Source organism: Cryptomeria japonica, chromosome 3 (assembly GCF_030272615.1).
Source record: "Cryptomeria japonica chromosome 3, Sugi_1.0, whole genome shotgun sequence".
In the NCBI taxonomy this organism is placed as follows: Eukaryota; Viridiplantae; Streptophyta; class Pinopsida; order Cupressales; family Cupressaceae; genus Cryptomeria; species Cryptomeria japonica.
The window spans coordinates 797229134-797248434 of NC_081407.1; the positions used below are offsets into that span (position 1 = coordinate 797229134).

General features: G+C 35.8%; 1 protein-coding gene across 2 annotated transcripts; it reads left to right on the forward strand.

The window, feature by feature from the left end:
- The first annotated feature begins 10512 nt into the window (after positions 1-10512).
- Positions 10513-15790, forward strand: LOC131075833 (pentatricopeptide repeat-containing protein At1g11290, chloroplastic). Of its 2 annotated transcripts, XM_059218596.1 has the most exons (3): positions 11507-11642; positions 11770-15402; positions 15537-15790. In XM_059218596.1, exons 1-2 carry the CDS (start codon positions 11634-11636, stop codon positions 13828-13830), a joined length of 2070 nt encoding a protein of 689 aa, XP_059074579.1. In that variant the 5' UTR covers positions 11507-11633; the 3' UTR covers positions 13831-15402; positions 15537-15790. The 2 variants fall into 2 exon arrangements, with proteins under 2 accessions (XP_057868725.2, XP_059074579.1); XM_058012742.2 differs by having other exon boundaries at positions 10513-15402.
- Positions 15791-19301: the final 3511 nt, after the last annotated feature.

The following is a 19301-nucleotide window of genomic DNA, read 5'->3' on the forward strand; positions in this document are numbered from 1 at the left end:
AAAAAGAATGATGCAATAGGCAAGAGATGCTCTACTAGATGGAAACCTCTTCCAAAGGGGCATTTTAAACTGAATTTTGATGGGGCCTCTCGTGGTAACCCTGGGCCGGCTGGGGTAGGCATGGTAATTTATGATCACAATGCAAATTTTATTCGAGCTAAGTGTCATGCTATTGGTTTTAAAACTAACAATTATGCGAAATTTCATGCTTTGTCTTTTGGATTGGATATGGCAATCTCTTTGGAAATTAAGGACTTAATAATTGAAGGTGATTCTATGGTGATTATTCAATGTGTTATGAAAAAGAAATCGAATTGTTGAAATTTGCAGTATATACTTGATCCCATTTTACAAAAATTAGAATTGTTTGAATCTTTCTTGGTATCCCGTTGTTACAGAGAAGTTAATAAGATTGCAGATTATTTGGCAAATTCAGCCATTGATAGCAATGTTAATCAGTGAGAGGTGGGTTTTGAGGAAATTCCTTCTAGGGTATGGGAAGGTTTGCAGCAATAGTCATATGATTTTCTTGAGTAACGTCGATGTAAAATTTTATGATGATAATTATTCACGCTTTCCCCTTTCATTTCAAGTATTCATGTTCGTTGTCTAGAGAAGAGTTCAAGGTCATGGTATTTGATATTTAATAGTGTTTTTCCAAAGGTTTTTTGATACTTTCTTTTTTGGCAGGAAGGTTTTTGGCTCATGGGATTTGGCACAGGGCTTTGGAAAATTTTGTCTTCTTCCATTCATAGCAGCTATGGAGTCTACATTTGAAAATTATCCGATGGGTTTTTTTTGGCAAATTGTCATATGGGATCTATATAAAACTGATATTATATGTGTTGTGACCGCATTTTGTATGTGGTTTTGGGCGGGGTGTATAAATTGATCCGTTATATACTATAGGTTTATTTTATGAGCTGTGACTGGAGGTTTTCTTCCCAAGGTTCTTTCCTCTGGTATGCTCTTTGAATCCTGTGTAAAAAAATAAATTATATCAATAAAAAAGTTTAGTGGAATAATCCACTTTTATTGAAAAAAAAAAACTTTCTATTTTTAGAAAAAAGCAAGTTCCCGAATTGGCCCCAAAATGTCAAAAATAAAACTTTCTAAATTTATGAAAAAGCAAAAATTCCTAAAAAAAGCAAGTTGTCAGAATTGACCTCGAGAAATTGCGATTTTTCTCCCTCAACCTACTTGAGCCCATCTATGGCATCAAAAGGTCCATTTGAGCACTTTTCCTCCTCATTGATTTCAAATACTCTAAATTTCAACAAACTTGACTCGTTTGCAGAGGCTAGAGATCAGAATCAAAACCCTAAGACACTTAGACACAACCCTATAAAGAAAAAACTAGGGGGTCCCCATTTGCAACATAGCAACATGTGAAAATGTCACAACAAGTAGCTAGGTTACAAAGTGATAATTAGGATGAAAAGGATAATATAAAGTAACAATCTTATATTAAGCCCTAATGAACCTAGGACAACCCTAATGAATGTAAGGCAACCAAGTAAGAAATGATGAGGATGAAAAGGATAAATATAAACTAGCAAGCCTATATTAATCTCTAATGAACCTAGGACAACCCTAATGAATGTAGGGCAACTACATAGCGAAATGATAATGAGGATGAAAAGGTTAAATATAGACTAACAAGCCTATACTAAGTCGTAATGAACCTAGGAAAGCCCTAATGAACGTAGGGCAACTAGGTAATAAAATCATAATGAGGATGAAAATGATAAATATAGACTAACAAGCCTAGATTAAGCCCTAATGAACCTAGAACAACCCTAACGAACCTAGAACAACCCTAATCAACCTAGGAAAACTATAGTGAGTGCAGGGCATTCAGGCAATGAAATGATAATGAGGATAAAAAGGATAAATATAGACTAACGAGCATATATACTCAACCCTAAGGAACCTAACACAATGCTACTGAATGCAAGGTAGTCAATAACGAAATGATAATGAGGATGAAAAGGGAAAATATTAACTAACAAGCCTATATTAAGCCCTAATGAGCCTAGTGTTGGCAACAACAAGGAAGGAAAACTGAGAGGAGGGGGGTGAATCAGTTTCACCAAATCATACAAATTAAGCACAATCTCAGATATGATCAACTGCAACAAGAGCAAAGATAAACACAATAACACCAACACACATAACACCAGTATTTTGACATGGAAAACCTGGTTAAGGGAAAAACCATGGTGGGAACCTACCCACAATAAGATGATACTCTACAGTAGTATGTGAAAATATTACAATGGGGAATGCACATGAATTCAGGCACACTGCCTAGAGCTCACTGCTCAAATTACAATGACCCAAAAGGATCCAACCCTCATGGAAGGTTCACTACCTTACAAAAATATTCAGACTACGATCCGGTTAGATGAATTGCAAGGATAGCATCTGCTAATGCCTGATGGCAATTCTGGTTAAGCATATTTGTCTGGCCTACAACAATCTATGTTTAATACACCACACCGAAAGATAAATCACTTGTTCGCACATACACCACTCTCTGATGATGTAGACACAACACCCATACATCAACGAACCACAAATATAACACCTATTTATACAAATCATCAACCTTGACTACAAGGTTAGCCAAACCCTTAACACCTAATTATAAAATTACATCACACGATACATAAATTAACCACCAGACCAATACAATGTTATAGACAACATAGCATGTACCTAAATCAACTCCTCAAACAAGCACCATCATCGAAAATCTCGCCAAGATCAACTGCAACACGCTACACCACCAAAAATATTGCATAGCACGAAGAATATCACCAGACCCAAAAGATCTTCAATAACTCACACAAGGATTAATGTGGACCACCAAAACAAATAGAACATGATTAGGAAACACCAACAAACACTTTAGAACCATCCGCAATAGCTGCACTAATACCACTTATTCAAATTTTCATCGATCAACAAGCTAACACACAAGAACACTTATCGACAACAACTCAGATAAGAAAGATAGCTTGTGGAGCATCAAATCATGAACCATCTAAAATGAAGATACACATGAACATCCAAAACACTCTCCCAAATCTGCAACCAAAGATCAGGTCATACCAGAGCACACCAGATCAAACACCAGAACATTGCAACATTGAACACTAAAAACCAATCTCCATACCAGAATCCTCAACTCAATCAAAGCATCACATAGGATCATGCAACAATAAATAATGAAGTATCTCTAGTTGATTCAACATAGCAAATAGATAAACCAACCAGATCAACTCACTGCAAACACCAGAACACCAAAACAATTCTCTGCAACACCAAAACATAGGAATATGTTGACATCAATGACAACAACATATCCTAGCATCAACAATATCCAACACCTAGGACAACCCTAATGAATGTAGGGCAACCCTAATGACCATAATCATCATTTTTGATTTGTTAGTCTATGCATCTTTTTCACCATAATCATCATAATTTGCATACATTCTAGACACATAATTACCATTACACATATATGTGGCATCCACAACCATGTACATAAGTGGGTCATATGCATAATAATTGTTAGTCTATGCATCTTTTTCATCATAATCATCATTATTTGCATACAATCTAGACACATAATCACTACTACAACTACATGTCCTTTTGATTTCCCATGTACTCATGTACAAATACATTGTATATTATCAATACAACTACATCAATGTTGTAACATCCTAAAATTGCACCCCTTTACAATTTTGACTGCATTTGGGTCTCTACCTTGCATTTGCACCCCTTTACAATTTTGATCGCATTTGGGTCTCTACCTTAGTGTTTGCACCCCTATTCCTAAATGGGATTTGATTCTGCTCACACCATACGGATATGGCTTTCTTTTAACCTCACACATCAATTGGGCACCTTGTCCTAGCCCTAAAATGGGGTAGGACCAGGGTGCCATGCCTTGGTCCTCATTTGGGCCCCTTTTTAAACCCTTTTTTCCATTTCAAATTTGAGTAGGAAAACTAGCCCCGTGTTGGCTCATGTTAAAAAATTAGTAATTTTTTTGATGAGCAAGTATAAAAGGAGGCTTTCCCCTCTCATTTGGCAAAACACACATGAAATTCAATTCAACATCAAGCATTCATTTAACAATTCAAGTCAAGTGAGCAAGTAACCAGTCTTCCTTCAAGCCTTGGAACAAAAACAAAGTCAAGATTCAAGCATTAAAGTGGACATTCACATCCTATTTAGTCAAATACTTCATGAAACCCTAATCTTGTGTGGAAACAAACAAAACTTCACAGTGAGGTATATCATTTGGTTTTCAGTCATTATTCAACATCTCTCTCAAAAGGATAATCTTCAATTACAACAATTCAATTATCTTTAATCTCTATTTCATGGTTAATTCCAAAACTGGGATTTGACTTAGGCAAACCCCTATTCCCAACCTATTTCCCTTTCTTTATGTGTGTAGGAAATAGGTACAAAGTTGTGATCTTCAGAATCAACATTATTTACATAGATGAATCAATCCCCCTTTGGTGTGTGAAAAGTTCAGGGGACCGGGGCGAATTTCACCATAGTCCTAAAATTTTAGGAGCTCTTTTGGGGATTAGGTATGAATCTTCTTATATTTCTCAGATCAGGTGTATGCCTCAATCTAACGATTGTAGCTCATTGCTTTTATGTTTTTACCTTCATTTCCAACACTTTACCATTAATTCAACAATTCAACTCACAAAAGAGGGCAAACAAATTCACACCTTGAATCTAGATAGTATTTTCAGTCCTTATCTTTGTTGGTTTGTGACTAAATCTATCGGATTCAACCCTCTTTTGAATGTAATAGGTCCCCAAGAAAAAATTAGTGGTTTTCATCCTTCTTGTGGTGGAAACCCTAATATTTTCACCATTACATTTTGATGAACCCAACTCCTTACACCTTTAATTTGATTTATGTTCTTAGATATGAGTGTTTATGCAATTTGAAATTCAAATTTTCATTTAGAAGTTTGATTTCCAAGTAAATTTAAAAAATTTAGAGGTTAATTTCACAAAGCCTAATTTTTTTAAATTTTTTTTAACATTAAAAATTGAGCTTGTGGGTTGTCTAATTTTTGGATTAATTGTTTCAAATCTAATTGTTATATTAATTCAAATTCAAAATTTGCAATCTTAGATCCAATTTCAAATTAATTTTTAAAATTAAGAGGTTATTTTCACAAAACCTTAATTTTAAAATTTATATTTACTATTGGATTGCATGCCCTTTATGAATTTATCTTTTCAAAATCACAAATCAATTTGCTTGATTAATTGAACAATCATTTTTACAAAAAAAATGCATTGTTTAAATAATCATTTTATAATTCAATTTTTAAATTTCAAATTTCCCTCCTTTGTGCATTAGTTTTACTACTATTAGTCCAACCTATAATATCCCCGTAAAAAGAAGTTGTAGAATTAAGGCTTCCCAAGGTTTAAAATTACCGAGGAAATGGAGCCTAATTTGGATAACTTGTTCCATGAGGATGTTGGTGGTTCTTCCAATCCTACAAATGACCTCGTTTACCCTCATTCTTTCCTTAATACTCATGATGTGGATGAGTCACTAACTAGGGTTTTTGTTGAACAATTGGCGAAGATTGACAATCCATTTGAAAATCTTCAACAGTAGATGAGTCAACAATACCCAGAAAGTGAGGCTTTACCATTGATTAAAGGATTAAAAAGAATGGTTCAAAGTGATAAAATTAGTGTTGATTTGTTGCGTGGTATTTCCCATATTGTGGATGCTAATATTATGTCTATGAAGAGTTGTGCCAAAGACCTTGGTTATACACAACCTCCTATTCAAGTTAATCATTCTATTCCTATGACTACTCCTATGGCTATTGTTCCCACTTTTACATCTAACATCATGACTACCTCTACACAAGATGCCATACCTACACATGTTAGTCAAGGGGGAATTCCTCTAATCATAATTCTTTCATCCCTCCTCCGGTGAGTCTTCCATTTGTCACACAATCATCTCCTGTACCTACCTATCATATTTTCCCACCTCCTTATTCTCAAGCTCCTCCTTCATTCAACAATGTTCCTCATCCTTCTCAATAAAAAATGTTCAATTTTAATCCATCCATCGAAGCTACCATCAATAATCTAACCCAAACAGTGTCTTCCTTACAACAACAAATAGCTTCCATGAATCAATCTAAGTATAATGTGCCCACATTTGATGTAGCAAGCCCATTATCGAATGCCATTGTTTGTGATGTCCCTCCTAAACATGTAGAACTCCTTTAATTGGAGCTATATAATGGAAAAGGTGATCCTTTAACTCATGTGAAAATATTTTAAAATTTGTGTACTGACTTTGCTCATGACCAAAGACTTTTGGCTAAATTGTTTACTAGAACACTTAGGGATAAAGCTTTGCAATGGTATTGTTATTCCCCTCCTTATTCTATTACTTCCTTTCAAAAATTGGCTAATTTGTGTTCATTCAACAATTTCACAATAATATTAGTCCTAAGATTACTTTGACTGATTTGATGCATTGTAAGTAAGGTGTTAAAGAAAAAGTGACTGATTTTATTGGTAGATATAAACATTTGTATTCACAAATTGCTTTTCCTATGCCTAATCAAAATATTCACAAAATTTCCATTTCTAATTTGCAAAAAGACATTAGAGATAAACTTCTCTTTTCTGAGTTTACAAGCTTTCGCAGTTGTGCACAGTACTTCACAATTATCACCTTATTGTGAGTCAATTGGAACAACCAATTTCAATGGCTCCGACTGATAAAAGTGAAAGTGCTTAACAACCTTTGTGAAGCTCAAATTGAATAAGGGAATTATCAAGTTCAATGACAACAACAACACTCAAGTAGTAGCCGCAACAACATATGTGCCTCCTTTGTTCAAATATTTTAGAAAAGAATTCACTCCTCTTAATGAATCTTTGCATAGTATTATGACACAATTGTTACAAAGGAATGTGTTGAAGCTTCCCCTTATTAAACCATCTGATCCATCAAAGACCTCCTCACCTTACTTTTATTCCAAAGCTTTCAGCAAATATCATCGTCAACTTGGTCATGACATTGAAAAGTGTTTTCTTTATAAAATTATAATTTTGTTTTCTCTTTACTTCTAGGTTCTTTTGGAAATATGCTTGATTGTGACTTTTTTTTCAAAAATGTGAATTTTAGAACTTTTAGATAGATTAGCATCAAACACATTGATAAATACAGATGCATTGTTAACTATCATGTGGAAATATTTGTCTAGATATTACAATACAACAAGTTTACTTTGACCTATTATTGTAAATATCTAACCTTTCTAGTGTTTTTCCAATATTAATATGAAGTTGGCACAACAAATATATTTGAGATAGAATATTATTGAGATGTATTACCTCTTAGGAGTTTTAATGTCTTGTCCTTGTGAGCCTTATTTATATGCAATGAGTTCTAAGTGGACCATTCAATGAATTGGTAGTGGACAAACTAAGAATTCATGGTCATAACAGATGGGCTCATATGAACATTTATTTATAGAATATGAGTTGACAAATACTTACTTGAATTAACATAGTGGAATCTTGGTAAACTATAATTTAATTATAATAGTAGATGCATTTGGGAAGAACAAATGAATTATTTGGCAATAAATTAGAATTATGTAATCAAGAAGATCCAATAATGCTCTTTCTCTCTTGATTGCTCTTTATCTAAGCCAACCAAAATAATTCTCAATACACCCAAACATCCTTAGCATCATAGATAACATGACCACCAAATGCATGTATTAACAACTTGATACTTCCTTTGCAGAGGAATGAACCTTATTGTCACTTGATATAGTTTTCATCTTGACATTGATGACTATTTGCATTTAGGGATCATGATTTTTATTATTCTACTCTTGTTTTGTACTCGCTTTTATAAATATTATTTTTGTTAAAATAATTTCAATTAAAAACAATAAAAGACCCATACACTATCTATAAAAACTAAAAGCCCATCTTTATAGAGACATTATTCATCTCTCACAGTGATGCACTCCATCATTCTTCTCTTATTTGAATAAAGGTTCCTTTTATCCATCATCTTGTCACGTTGAAGTTACTTGTTTGATTGATTGTAGCTAAGTATGTTTGTTCACCCTCTTCTCTCCTATCTCTACTTGGAAATTTGAAAAAAGTATCTTCCTTACAAACTTTTTAAAATGCCTTTCTCCTTTAAATCATATACACTTATAAAATATATCCAATTAGTTTTGCAACTAAAAACTCCTTTAAAAGGAAGTTGAAAGCAAGAATAGGTCCATCTCTCAACTTTATAGTCTACTAACAAGAAACATCTCTCAAATGCACTTCTTTGTACTATTTCTAGTGCAATAATAGTTGAATTGCAAAGGGATTTGTAAAGGTGGAAAAATGGTGAATGATAGATCAAGAGGAAAACTACCCTTTCCCTCAAAGAGAGATGAGAGTTTCACTATCGATTACCCTTCAAACACTTTTCAGCAAATTACATTTGGAAGAGGAGAGGATAATTCACTAGATTCAATCTCTCCACATGAAGATGGTAGATTGAATTTTGAATGAATTGGGAATGATAAGTTGATCCCCTCTTCCTTGTTTGAAATGGAAAGGAAATGATTGAATTATGTAGTGCAAAAGTGACAAAGAGTTGATTATAACTTGAGATCGAAATATGGGATGAAGTTGTGCACTTAGATCTGATAGTAATATGTCGAGACAAAGTCGCCTTGCGAATTTGAGGAAAATTTGCCTAGACTGTGGTGGGAATGTACACAATCCTTCGAAAAATCTACGAAATGAAAAGGGTTTTTTCGCCTCTGCAAATCAAGCCCCAATCCGAAAATACAAATGCGCACCTGCAACCTACACACAAAAAAGAGAGGAAAATGGGTTGGGATTGGGGGTTTGCCTTTAGGTCAAACTCCAGTTTTGGAATTAACCAAGTAATGAAAGAAAGTACTTGCAACTAGATGTAAATGAAAGACTGAATTGTAAATCACCTCGAGGGAGGTTGTAGTAGCAATGTTGATAGAAATGCTTGTGTGGAATTGAATGTTGAAATCAATCTCCTCTTCAGTGGTTGAATCCTTGACTTGAATGCAACACCTAGCCTTGAAGGGAGACTTGAGAATGCTCAATGTTGGAAAAGAATGCTTGAAGGCTCTTGAATGCTTGATCGCTTGTAAATTTCCCACTCATCCAACTTATGCAAATGAGAGGACAAATGCCCCTTAAATACATGATAGTGGATTTGATTTTTGTCACAAGCCGACATCGAGGGAGTTTCCCGCCCGATGCACAACCAACAATGCAACCCTAGGAAGGGTCCTACCCCAAGATAGGGCAGGGATAGGGGCACCTTGCCCCTGTCTTAGGAGGACAAGGGCACCACACCCCTGTCCAAGGGGGGAAAGTGGCGCCATGCCCCTATCCTAACCCTTTCTCCAGGGCAGAGTGTGGACGGGGTGATGTAGAGGCCAAGGAAGAAGTTGTTTTTGAGGGCTGAGCAATCTCTGGTCTTCGATCAGGCTAGAGGATTCGAACTCGTGTGCGTGAGGACCGTAATGCAGTCGAAAATTGCTAGGGTCGCAATTTTATGACACTACAAGATTATCTGGTGAAATCCCATACACTCACACAAATGTTTAAATGTGAAAGGTGTAGATTCAACCCTAAGAGATTAAGTGCATTCCATAGAGGTTGAAGTGCATTTACACCATGCCATACAATATTTTTGATGGGGAAACTTGTATAATTTTAATCTCTTCATTTTACTTAACAAATATAGTTCATAACAACCTCAATTGGGAGATTTGTAGGATAAACCAAATAAAAAAAGATTGGAAGCTCTACACATGCTTCAAATAAGATGTAGATCAATTGAGCTATGAAATTGAAAAACAAAGAAGACATTGTTTGGGTTGCTTGTAATATTGATGGTTTTATATGGTTGTGAAGCTTGGGGTGGTAGCACATCATATCAAAATGGAGACAAACAAAAAAGTTACGAAGACATTTAATCACAAGCAGTTTCACAATAAAAGCTATGGTTCATACAAGATCATCTTAGTCAAAGATGGAGCTTTTCTAGTTGAAACGTCAATGATTTTTTACAATCGGAATATTTGAAGAGAATGGATACATGAAAGGACACCATGAATCCAAAATATTAATTAAAAAAAAGTTAAACAAAAGAAAGAACATGTGGATGAATCGAAATACCAAATCGATAAATAAATAAGGAGTTACAATGTAAGACACAAAACCATAAGATATGTGAAAGAACAAATCAAAACAATTTTGTGGACAAAACAACTTGAACCAAAAAGATAATATTATGTTAAAGCAATTTAATCCACATATAACCATAAGAAAAATCACTATATAAAAACATATATAAAACAGAAAGCAAAAATCTGATTAAAAACCAACTTACCGTCTTAGATGAATGATAGAGCGGTGCAAAATACCCAAAGAAGAGTGGCGTGCTAGAGTTTGTTGTCTCCACAGGAACAATGGAAGGTGAATTTGTTTAAATTCATAACAGAAAACCATGATCAACAAAGAAATTATAATTATGATTCGTTGATCAACAAAATCGTGTTGATTTCAAAAACAATTCTAAGTCTTGAATTGCAGATTGACTGAGCAAGGCCAACTTGTATGGAAGTGAGATGGGTTATTGTTGGTATTAATTGACAGAATCGCCGGGATGCGAATGGTTATAACACGATTCTAAATCATCCCTTCTGGATAAAAAGGATTGAAACTATGCAGAGGAGAAAAGCAATGGCAATTTAAAGTTAAATATGAGGGATCCGGTTTCTTAGCCTGCGTATTTTGTAAAGCCGTAGCTTGTATCTGCTTGCTATGGCATTTCTACTGTTGCCACTACAACCCCACACAATTAAAGTTGCCTTGGCAAGATTTAGCACATCTGCACAAGTACCCAAATCCATTTCCAGCAATGGCTTAAGTTTAAGTTTGATAGGTATGAGTAAAGCAGGCTCTGTCAAGGAGTGGAATGTGATGATTAAAGGGTATGTGAGTAAGGGGATGTTCAATGAGGTTTTGGCTCTTTTTAAGGAAATGTTGAAGGCTGGCTTGCGGGCAGACAGTTTTACACTTCCTTGCGCTCTCAAGGCATGCGCTGCTCTCTCCCATCTGCAACACGGTAAGTCTATACATAGTTATTTGGTAAGAAGTAAAACGGTTGATTCTTGTGTCTTTGTGGGTTGTGCTCTAGTAGACATGTACGCAAAATGTGGGAAGATTGAAGATGCGCGTCAAGTGTTTGACAAAATGTCTGAGAGAGATGTGATCTCCTGGAATGCTTTGATCGTTGGGTATGCGCAAAATGGGCGGTGTGATATGACTTGTAAGTCCTTCTGTGAGATGCAATCACAAGGTGTGAAACCGGATTTTGTTTCTACTGCTAGCGTTCTTAAGGCTTCTGCTCACTTGGAAAGCTTGAATTTGGGAAGACAGGTACATGGATTTCTTGTTACAAGTGGATATGAGAAGGATGCTTTCATGGGGAGTGCTCTCACACATATGTATTCAAAATGTGGAAGGTTAGTAGAAGCTCGCCTAGCGTTTGACCAAATGTCCCATAGAAATAGGGATGTCGTTTCATGGAATGCAATGATTGTGGGGTACGCCCAGAATAAGCATCATGATCATGTTTTGGAACTATTTCAGGAAATGCAATTAGCAGGTTTGAAAGCAAACCTGGTTACCATTGCCAGTGTACTCAGGGCGTGTGCCCATTTCTCTGCTCTACAACAGGGGAAGGAAATCCATGGTTTCGTAATAAGAAATGAATTCGAGGCTGATCATTTTGTGGGAAGTACACTTATAGACATGTATTCTAAATGTTACTGCATCAGTGATGCATGCCAAGTCTTTGACAGAATGCCTGAAAGGGATGTAGTTTCATGGAGTGCAATGATTGCTGGGTATTCACAAAATGGAAATTGTCTTGACGCCTTGTATCTTTTTAAGGACATGAACATCCGTGGTATGGAACCAGATTCTGTTACTATTGCATGTGTTCTCCCAGCATGTGCCCGCATAGCATCTCTGCAACATGGTAAGGAAATCCATGGTTATATGATTAAAAATAGATTTGCTTCTGATGTTTTGGTGTGGAATGCTCTAATGGATATGTATGCTAAATGTGGGAGTATACAGGATGCAAAACAAGTTTTTGATGGTTTGTATCATAGAGATTCAGTCTCTTGGAGTACTATAATTGGAGGATATGCCCAGAATACCCATTATGATCATGCTTTGAAACTTTTTGCTGAAATGCAGCTATCCGGTGTGAAAAATGACTATGCAACGATTGCTAGTGTTCTTCCTGCTTGTGCTAACGCATTAGCTTTGCGGCATGGCAAGGAAATCCACAATTACATTATTCGGTTTGGACTTGAGTCAGATGTTTTTGTTGTAAGTGCCTTGGTAGACATGTATTCTAAGTGTGGGAAAATAGAGTTCGCTCGTCAAATATTTGAGAAGATGTATGATAGGAATGTTGTTTCATGGAATGCAATGGTTGCAGGCTACACACAGAATGGGAATTATAGTGAGGCTTTTCAAATTTTCCGCCAACTTCAACATACAGAAGTTAAACTTGATCCCATCACCATTGTGAGCATTCTCCCAGCATGTGCTCGGTTAGGAACTTTGCAACAGGGCAAGGAAATCCACAACTATGCACTGAGAAGGGGATTTGATTCCAGTGTTAGTGTTGCCAATTCTCTAATTGATATGTATGGGAAATGTGGGAGTATTGATGTTGCACACAAAGTGTTTGAAAAAATTCAGAATAAAGATCTGGTCTCGTGGAATTCTTTGATTGCAGGTTATGGAATGCACGGGCATGGTGAGGAGGCCCTTCGATTTTTTCGCTTGATGCAACAGACAGGCATAAAGCCTGATCATATCACTTTTGTAGCTATTCTATCTGCATGTAACCATGCGGGTGTAGTGGATAAAGGTCGGTATTACTTTGATTGCATGAGTCAAGACTACTCTATCACTCCAAGAGTTGAACACTATGCATGTATGGTTGACCTTCTTGGTCGTGCTGGCTGCCTAGATGAGGCTTACATCTTCATAAAAAATATGCCATTAGAAGCTACTGCCGATGTGTGGGGAGCACTGCTTGGTGCTTGCAGGACGTATGGTAACATAAAGCTAGGAGAAAAGGTGGCAGACTTTTTATTTAAGTTAAAACCTGAAGATACTGGATATTATGTTCTCCTCTCAAATATTTATGCTGCGGCTGGGCGTTGGAACGATGTAGCTAAGGTGAGAACCCTGATTAAAGACAGGGGACTGAAAAAGAGCCCAGGATGCAGCTGGATTGAGGTCAGAAACAAGGTGCATGAATTCTTTGTAGGAGACAAGTCACACCCACAATCTGAAGAAATCTTCACATTTTTGAAGAGTTTAGACAGACAAATGAAGGACATTGGATTTAGGCCAGATACTACATTTGTTCTGCACGATGTGGAAGAGGAGGAGAAGGAACAGATTCTTTGTGTCCACAGTGAGAAATTGGCTATAGCTTTTGGCCTCCTCAATACTAGCCCCAATAGACCTATCCGCATCACCAAGAATCTTAGAGTTTGTGGGGACTGTCACACTGCTGCCAAGTTCATATCTAAGATTGCCAAGCGAGAAATCATTGTGAGAGATATGATTCGATTTCATCATTTCAATGATGGATTATGTTCTTGTGGAGATTATTGGTGATACTGATTAAATGAGGGGACAATAGGATGATCTCATGCAGCATTGCTTTGTGCAGGAAACCGAGTTCTTTTTGTTATAATGCAAACAATCTCAGAAAGTTTTGATGCACATCAGCATAGAGTAGAAGAACTAAAATTATATGCAGCATAAATGTGATAACAATACGACAAGACAATGTGTGGGACGGCTTTGATAGTCTTCCAAAACTGGAAGATACTTAAGAGCAGTTGTTCCTCTACTTATATTTGGGGTTTTTACCTACTGCTTGCATAAAAAATTTAACCTCTAATATCAGAGACCTGAGAGGGAGTTGGATAATTGTTTTAGCTCTTATGGCTTCATAAATAGAAATGACTGATACATCAATTGCAGCCACATGAAATTTTTTTCTAAAACATTGGCGACTACTACTGCAGTCTCAATTTTTTTAACTTTCAGGCTGTGTGCCAATCAGTAAGTTTGGAGTTGAGAATTCCAGAGGCTTCTCGTCTATCTCCATTCACAAATGCCACTTGAAATCGGACCTTAAAACCATCATTATCAGGTTTCATGGGTGCTTGGTCTTAGCTCATATAATTTGTTGCACGTGAGCTCTGGCTTATATAAGCTAGATGATCAAAGGGTAAGCTCATCATGTCACTGCAATATCAGTATGAGCGTGTTAAAAGATAGTTAGCTTTTAGATGGTTAATTGGACTCCCTAATGGTACGTACAATACTGGTGTGCAGTATTACCAAACTTCAATTGAACATCTCAATCGTTTTTGGTACATATTTTTCTGTTTTATTGTGTTTGGCAGATCAGGTCGAAGATTCCATATATTGATACAAAAGATAAGGAAAAACAATAATCATTTGTAATATTGGAAGAACAACTAGTATGATTAAGATCTCATTATAACGAGGACTTATCTGTTGACTTCATTTTTTCTTCCAAGGTACTGCTCAGCATGGTTAGAGAACAAGAACACAAATGACAGTGTAGATTTCAATTTTATTAATATCATATTGTGATCTACATATATAAGAGATGCACTGAAATTAGAATATGAGAGAAGATTCCTTTTATGATGGGAACTGAAATTGCAGCTTACCTTTTAGCACCATCCTGTCTAACCTTAAACGCAAACTTGTTACAAGCTTGAGAAAGAAACTGAACTGAACAACAGAGTAACCGGTTGAGGAGGGTACAGTATGAGTTACGGCACACAACTCTTTGGGCTCATTGGGGAGTAACAAATAATGGCCAGGTTGATCAGGATGGATGGGATATTGCATCACGTGGAACTAGGGATAATAAAGATGAAGCTGAGGAAGAAGCTGACGATAAGGAGGAATCTATATGAGAACGAGCAGAGGAATGCATTCTTTATAATAGTTCTGACAAAGAAATTGATGAAGAACAACATAAGAATCCTACATTTTCATGGGGTACACCGGTGGACCACTGTGTATTTTGAAAGAATTTTTGGTAGAGTTAAACCTAGGTACAACAGGGGGGTCAGAACAGAGCATTTGGAGAGATGGCTGTTCAAGAAAGCATGACGTTAAAGCAATCCAATGATTTACATGGTGAGTTCGCAGCTTTAAACCAAGAAATGATCAATTCCAATGCTGTATGCTTTAAGGCTCAATCTCTTATAGCAACAGGTTATGCTAGTAACGGTCGGGCTTTAGCTGACTTTTTATTTGCAATGCGTATGCAGGTAATACAACTGCTCTTGGGAATCCTCCTACAAAATCTGAATGCTCCTTCAAAACTGGTGTCATTAACATTTCAGCCTTTTACAAATTGTCTTGGTTCCTTGCTAATGGATGCTTTCTCCGACATAACGCCTTTTTAGATTAAGATGGTTTATAGTATCTGTGGAATGTGTCACCTATGCATGTACTTGGATTTGTCTAAAATATATCGCGAGACATTATATAGATGTACTTATGCGGATATTTACAATTAGAACCCAGTTCGTTTGTCAGAATAATAAGCTCGACAAGTAAATTTCCTGTCCAAGGCTTTTCAATTGACAAGAATCATCCAAAGATAAATAAGGTTAGTTACATAAATTGGATTCCGAGATTACACTTTGCAGCAAGAGTCTGAGCAGATTGTATGGTGTACATTGATGGCTTGTGGAGACCAATTTTGTCGAGATGATATTCCACGTCATTATCATCTTTGTTGTCGACAACGCTGTTGCGTTTGCCACCATTGCCATGCTCATTGTCACGGTGGTAGCAGTTGTTGTCATGGCTGTTCTAGCTCTCATCATTGTCGTTCTTGTACACCTTTGTAAAAGATTCATATTTTTTAATCAGCACAATGCAGTATTTTTTCATTAACACAATACAGTATTAACATATTTTCAAATTTTCATGATCGAAATTGTCCAGTTTTTGAGTAAAATTGGTCAAGAAATAACCAAAATGTTGTCTGGTAGTCTCTACCTTTGGTAGGGGAGAGGACCTAGTAGTTGTGCACCTTAACTTCGCGCTTCTCAAAATCTTACATGGAAATTTCAAATCACTCTGAATTTTTTACAGCAGGTTTTGGCAAGTCCCCTGCTTATAACTAAGTTTTCAGGGCCACATCATCAAATATGATGCCACATCAGCACGCTGTTTGCCAAGGTGTCCAAAACAGCCCCCAAAAAAAGTGAGACCAATAGGTGTGCAAAAGGGCCCCAATACCTGTGCAGCTGATGTGGCATCACATGATTGGTTACTTTTCACAACAAATGGTATATTTCATTCAATTATTGATACTTATCATACAACTATTGGTGCAATGTTGTACAAAAGTTGGACATTAAATCAGCAAGTATGAGGGTATTAAATCAACAACTTCTATCACAAGAATTTGAACGCGCTCAACTACTGGATCCTTTCTCCTAGTAGACTATACCATATACATGTACCTATTAATTTGCTTTGGACTATGTGCACGAGAAATAAATCACCATTTCTTGATTTTTCGTAGCATAATATTTTTTTTTGTGAACAAGTAATAATAAAAAAATAGATTACATTCTGTTGCTTTACTATTTGGCTGTTCCAGGTTGGCATGATTATTTTACGAGGATGGTCTGCCCTTATCTTTATGTAATTTAAAAAAAAAAGGTGAAATATAAAAGTGTGCAACGATGAGTTGGACTAATTTTCTTAACAAGTCCTGAAAAACTAAGTCCACCGTGCCAATATATCTATCCTCTTCCCACTGGTTTACAGTACCACCTTTAAAAAGTAGGGTGATCCATTCCATGCAAGGAAGCTGTGAGCGACCACAAGTCTGATGGTACCTCTAGTCTTCCCACAAGTTTGAGAGTATGCTTGTATGAGGTAAATGCCAGCACGAGTTGTGAAGTACAAAAACTATGCAGGTGAGTTACTCGTACAACTATTCATTGTTGTATTCAATTTATTTTTAAAATCAGTTGTTTCTAGATTAGATTGTTTAAACTTTTTTTAAGCATCAACATATCTGTGATCCATCATCAGGATGTTAGAGAGCAAGATAGGATTAAAATGCTTGCTTGCTCTCTAACATCCTGATGATGGATTACAGAGTGATCCGAAATATTGATGCTTAATTTTTTTTACACAATCTAATCTAGAAATAACTGATTTCACTCATATGAATTGTGGAAACACAATGTCTACAATTTATTCTTCTTTAAAGTGCTAGAGATGTTAGAAATTTGCAAGGAAATGACATAAGTAATAGAACTTCATATAAGAAGAAGATCAATATAAGTGATATTGCCCTATGACAAAACTAAGTAGGGAGAAAACACTAGCAAGAATTACATCTATTTTTAGAAGCTTACTTTCTTTATGAGGACCTTTAAGAACACCAATCAAGCATTCTAATGCTTGTATTGAGTGCACTCTATGGCTAAACTTATTCAAATTATATGAAGAATTTATATGATTGCCGCATTCTCTATGATAAAAATTGAAATACATTCACCACTCTAATTCTGTTCTTTTCAAGCTCTCTCCAACCCCTAATGTCTTATTATATCTCGAAAATTTGACTTCGTGCCCGGTAGGTGTATATATGCCAAATGATAAGTTCGTGGGTTGCTAAGAGATTCTAGGTTGTCACACATATGAAGAGACAATAGAACTGATTCAACTCTTTGGATGAGTTTTGATTATGCTATTTATTTATATCTTACGGATTTCTAGTAGTTGGAAGTATTGTTTGTTTTCTATTAAATTGTTGATCTTTCAGTCCTTAGTTAAAATTGTAAGATGTTTTCAATTCTATTTGGAATTGATGGTGGTACAATTGATGAGCACAAGCTTATACTGAGAGCAACCATAATAATATCAATTGCACAATATCAACAATTAAGAACACAAGATTTACATGAAAATTCTTTCGAGAGAAAGCCACAACAAAAAGATTTTCTTATATGAATACTTACAAGTTTGTAGGCACCAACCTATTGGAGACACCAATTTATGCATATATTTGTAGGCACCAAGCCATTGGAGATACCATTTCCCACACATAAGCACCACCTTAGCAAGAGACACCAATATCTTCCATGGAAAAGTAACAACCTATTGAACAACAAAATCTTAGTCTTCTTGAAGAATAAGACTCCTTGAAATTTTCCTTAAACCTGCTACAAAATCACCTTAAAAGGTTTGCTCCAAATCTGTTCTAATTCTCTTCAAAATAAATTTTTGCTCTTCAAATTTCCTTGTGCTTGTATGATTCAACACACACTCTTCACCATAAACCATACACTTCATTTGTACATGCTTGGAGAGGGTTGACCCTTTGAATGACATGTCCAATGCTAAGGGATGCAAAACTTTCTTTATACACACCTTTTCACCACACACTTGGGCACACCACTTGACAAGTCGACCCCTATTTAAAAATATTATTTGCAATTTTAATTTGGAATCCCCAAAGTGGGGCGACTTTGTAAGGAGGTTGGCCACTTAAATAAATTATGTATTTTAACTTATATTTTCCTTTTTGAGGTCGGCTACATCACCAAGGGTTGGGCCATAAAGCACATGAACTTATCTTTTAAAAATACCAATGTAAGGGTGCCAATTTGAGAGAAATTGCTTGCATTAAGAACTTATATTAAGATATGCAATATATCTTCCTATCATAGTTGTTGCTAAAAAATATATTGTGGCTAATGAAGATGATAAACCATTCTTGGCAAAGACAACAACATTTGTTGTTGAAGATGTGTCTCCATTCTATAGTTTGTTGCTTTCTTTGCCAAAAAATTGGTTTATTTTTTATTTTTAGATAGAATCATCCATTTGGAAAATTGTGCATGTGGTGACTTATTTTACAATTGTTTTACTTATTTTTATCAATTATTTAGGAATGCAAAACTCTATAGTGGATGCATTGTTTTAGTTTGTGTTAAGAGAAGAAAGAAAGAAAAAGATTGTTATTCAAGGCTCGAGGAAGTTGATTTTAGAATAAATAT

Coding starts and splice junctions, on each gene's coding strand:
- LOC131075833 (XM_058012742.2), top strand. CDS start 10,939: ATGGCATTTCTACTGTTGCCACTACAACCCCACACAATTAAAGTTGCC.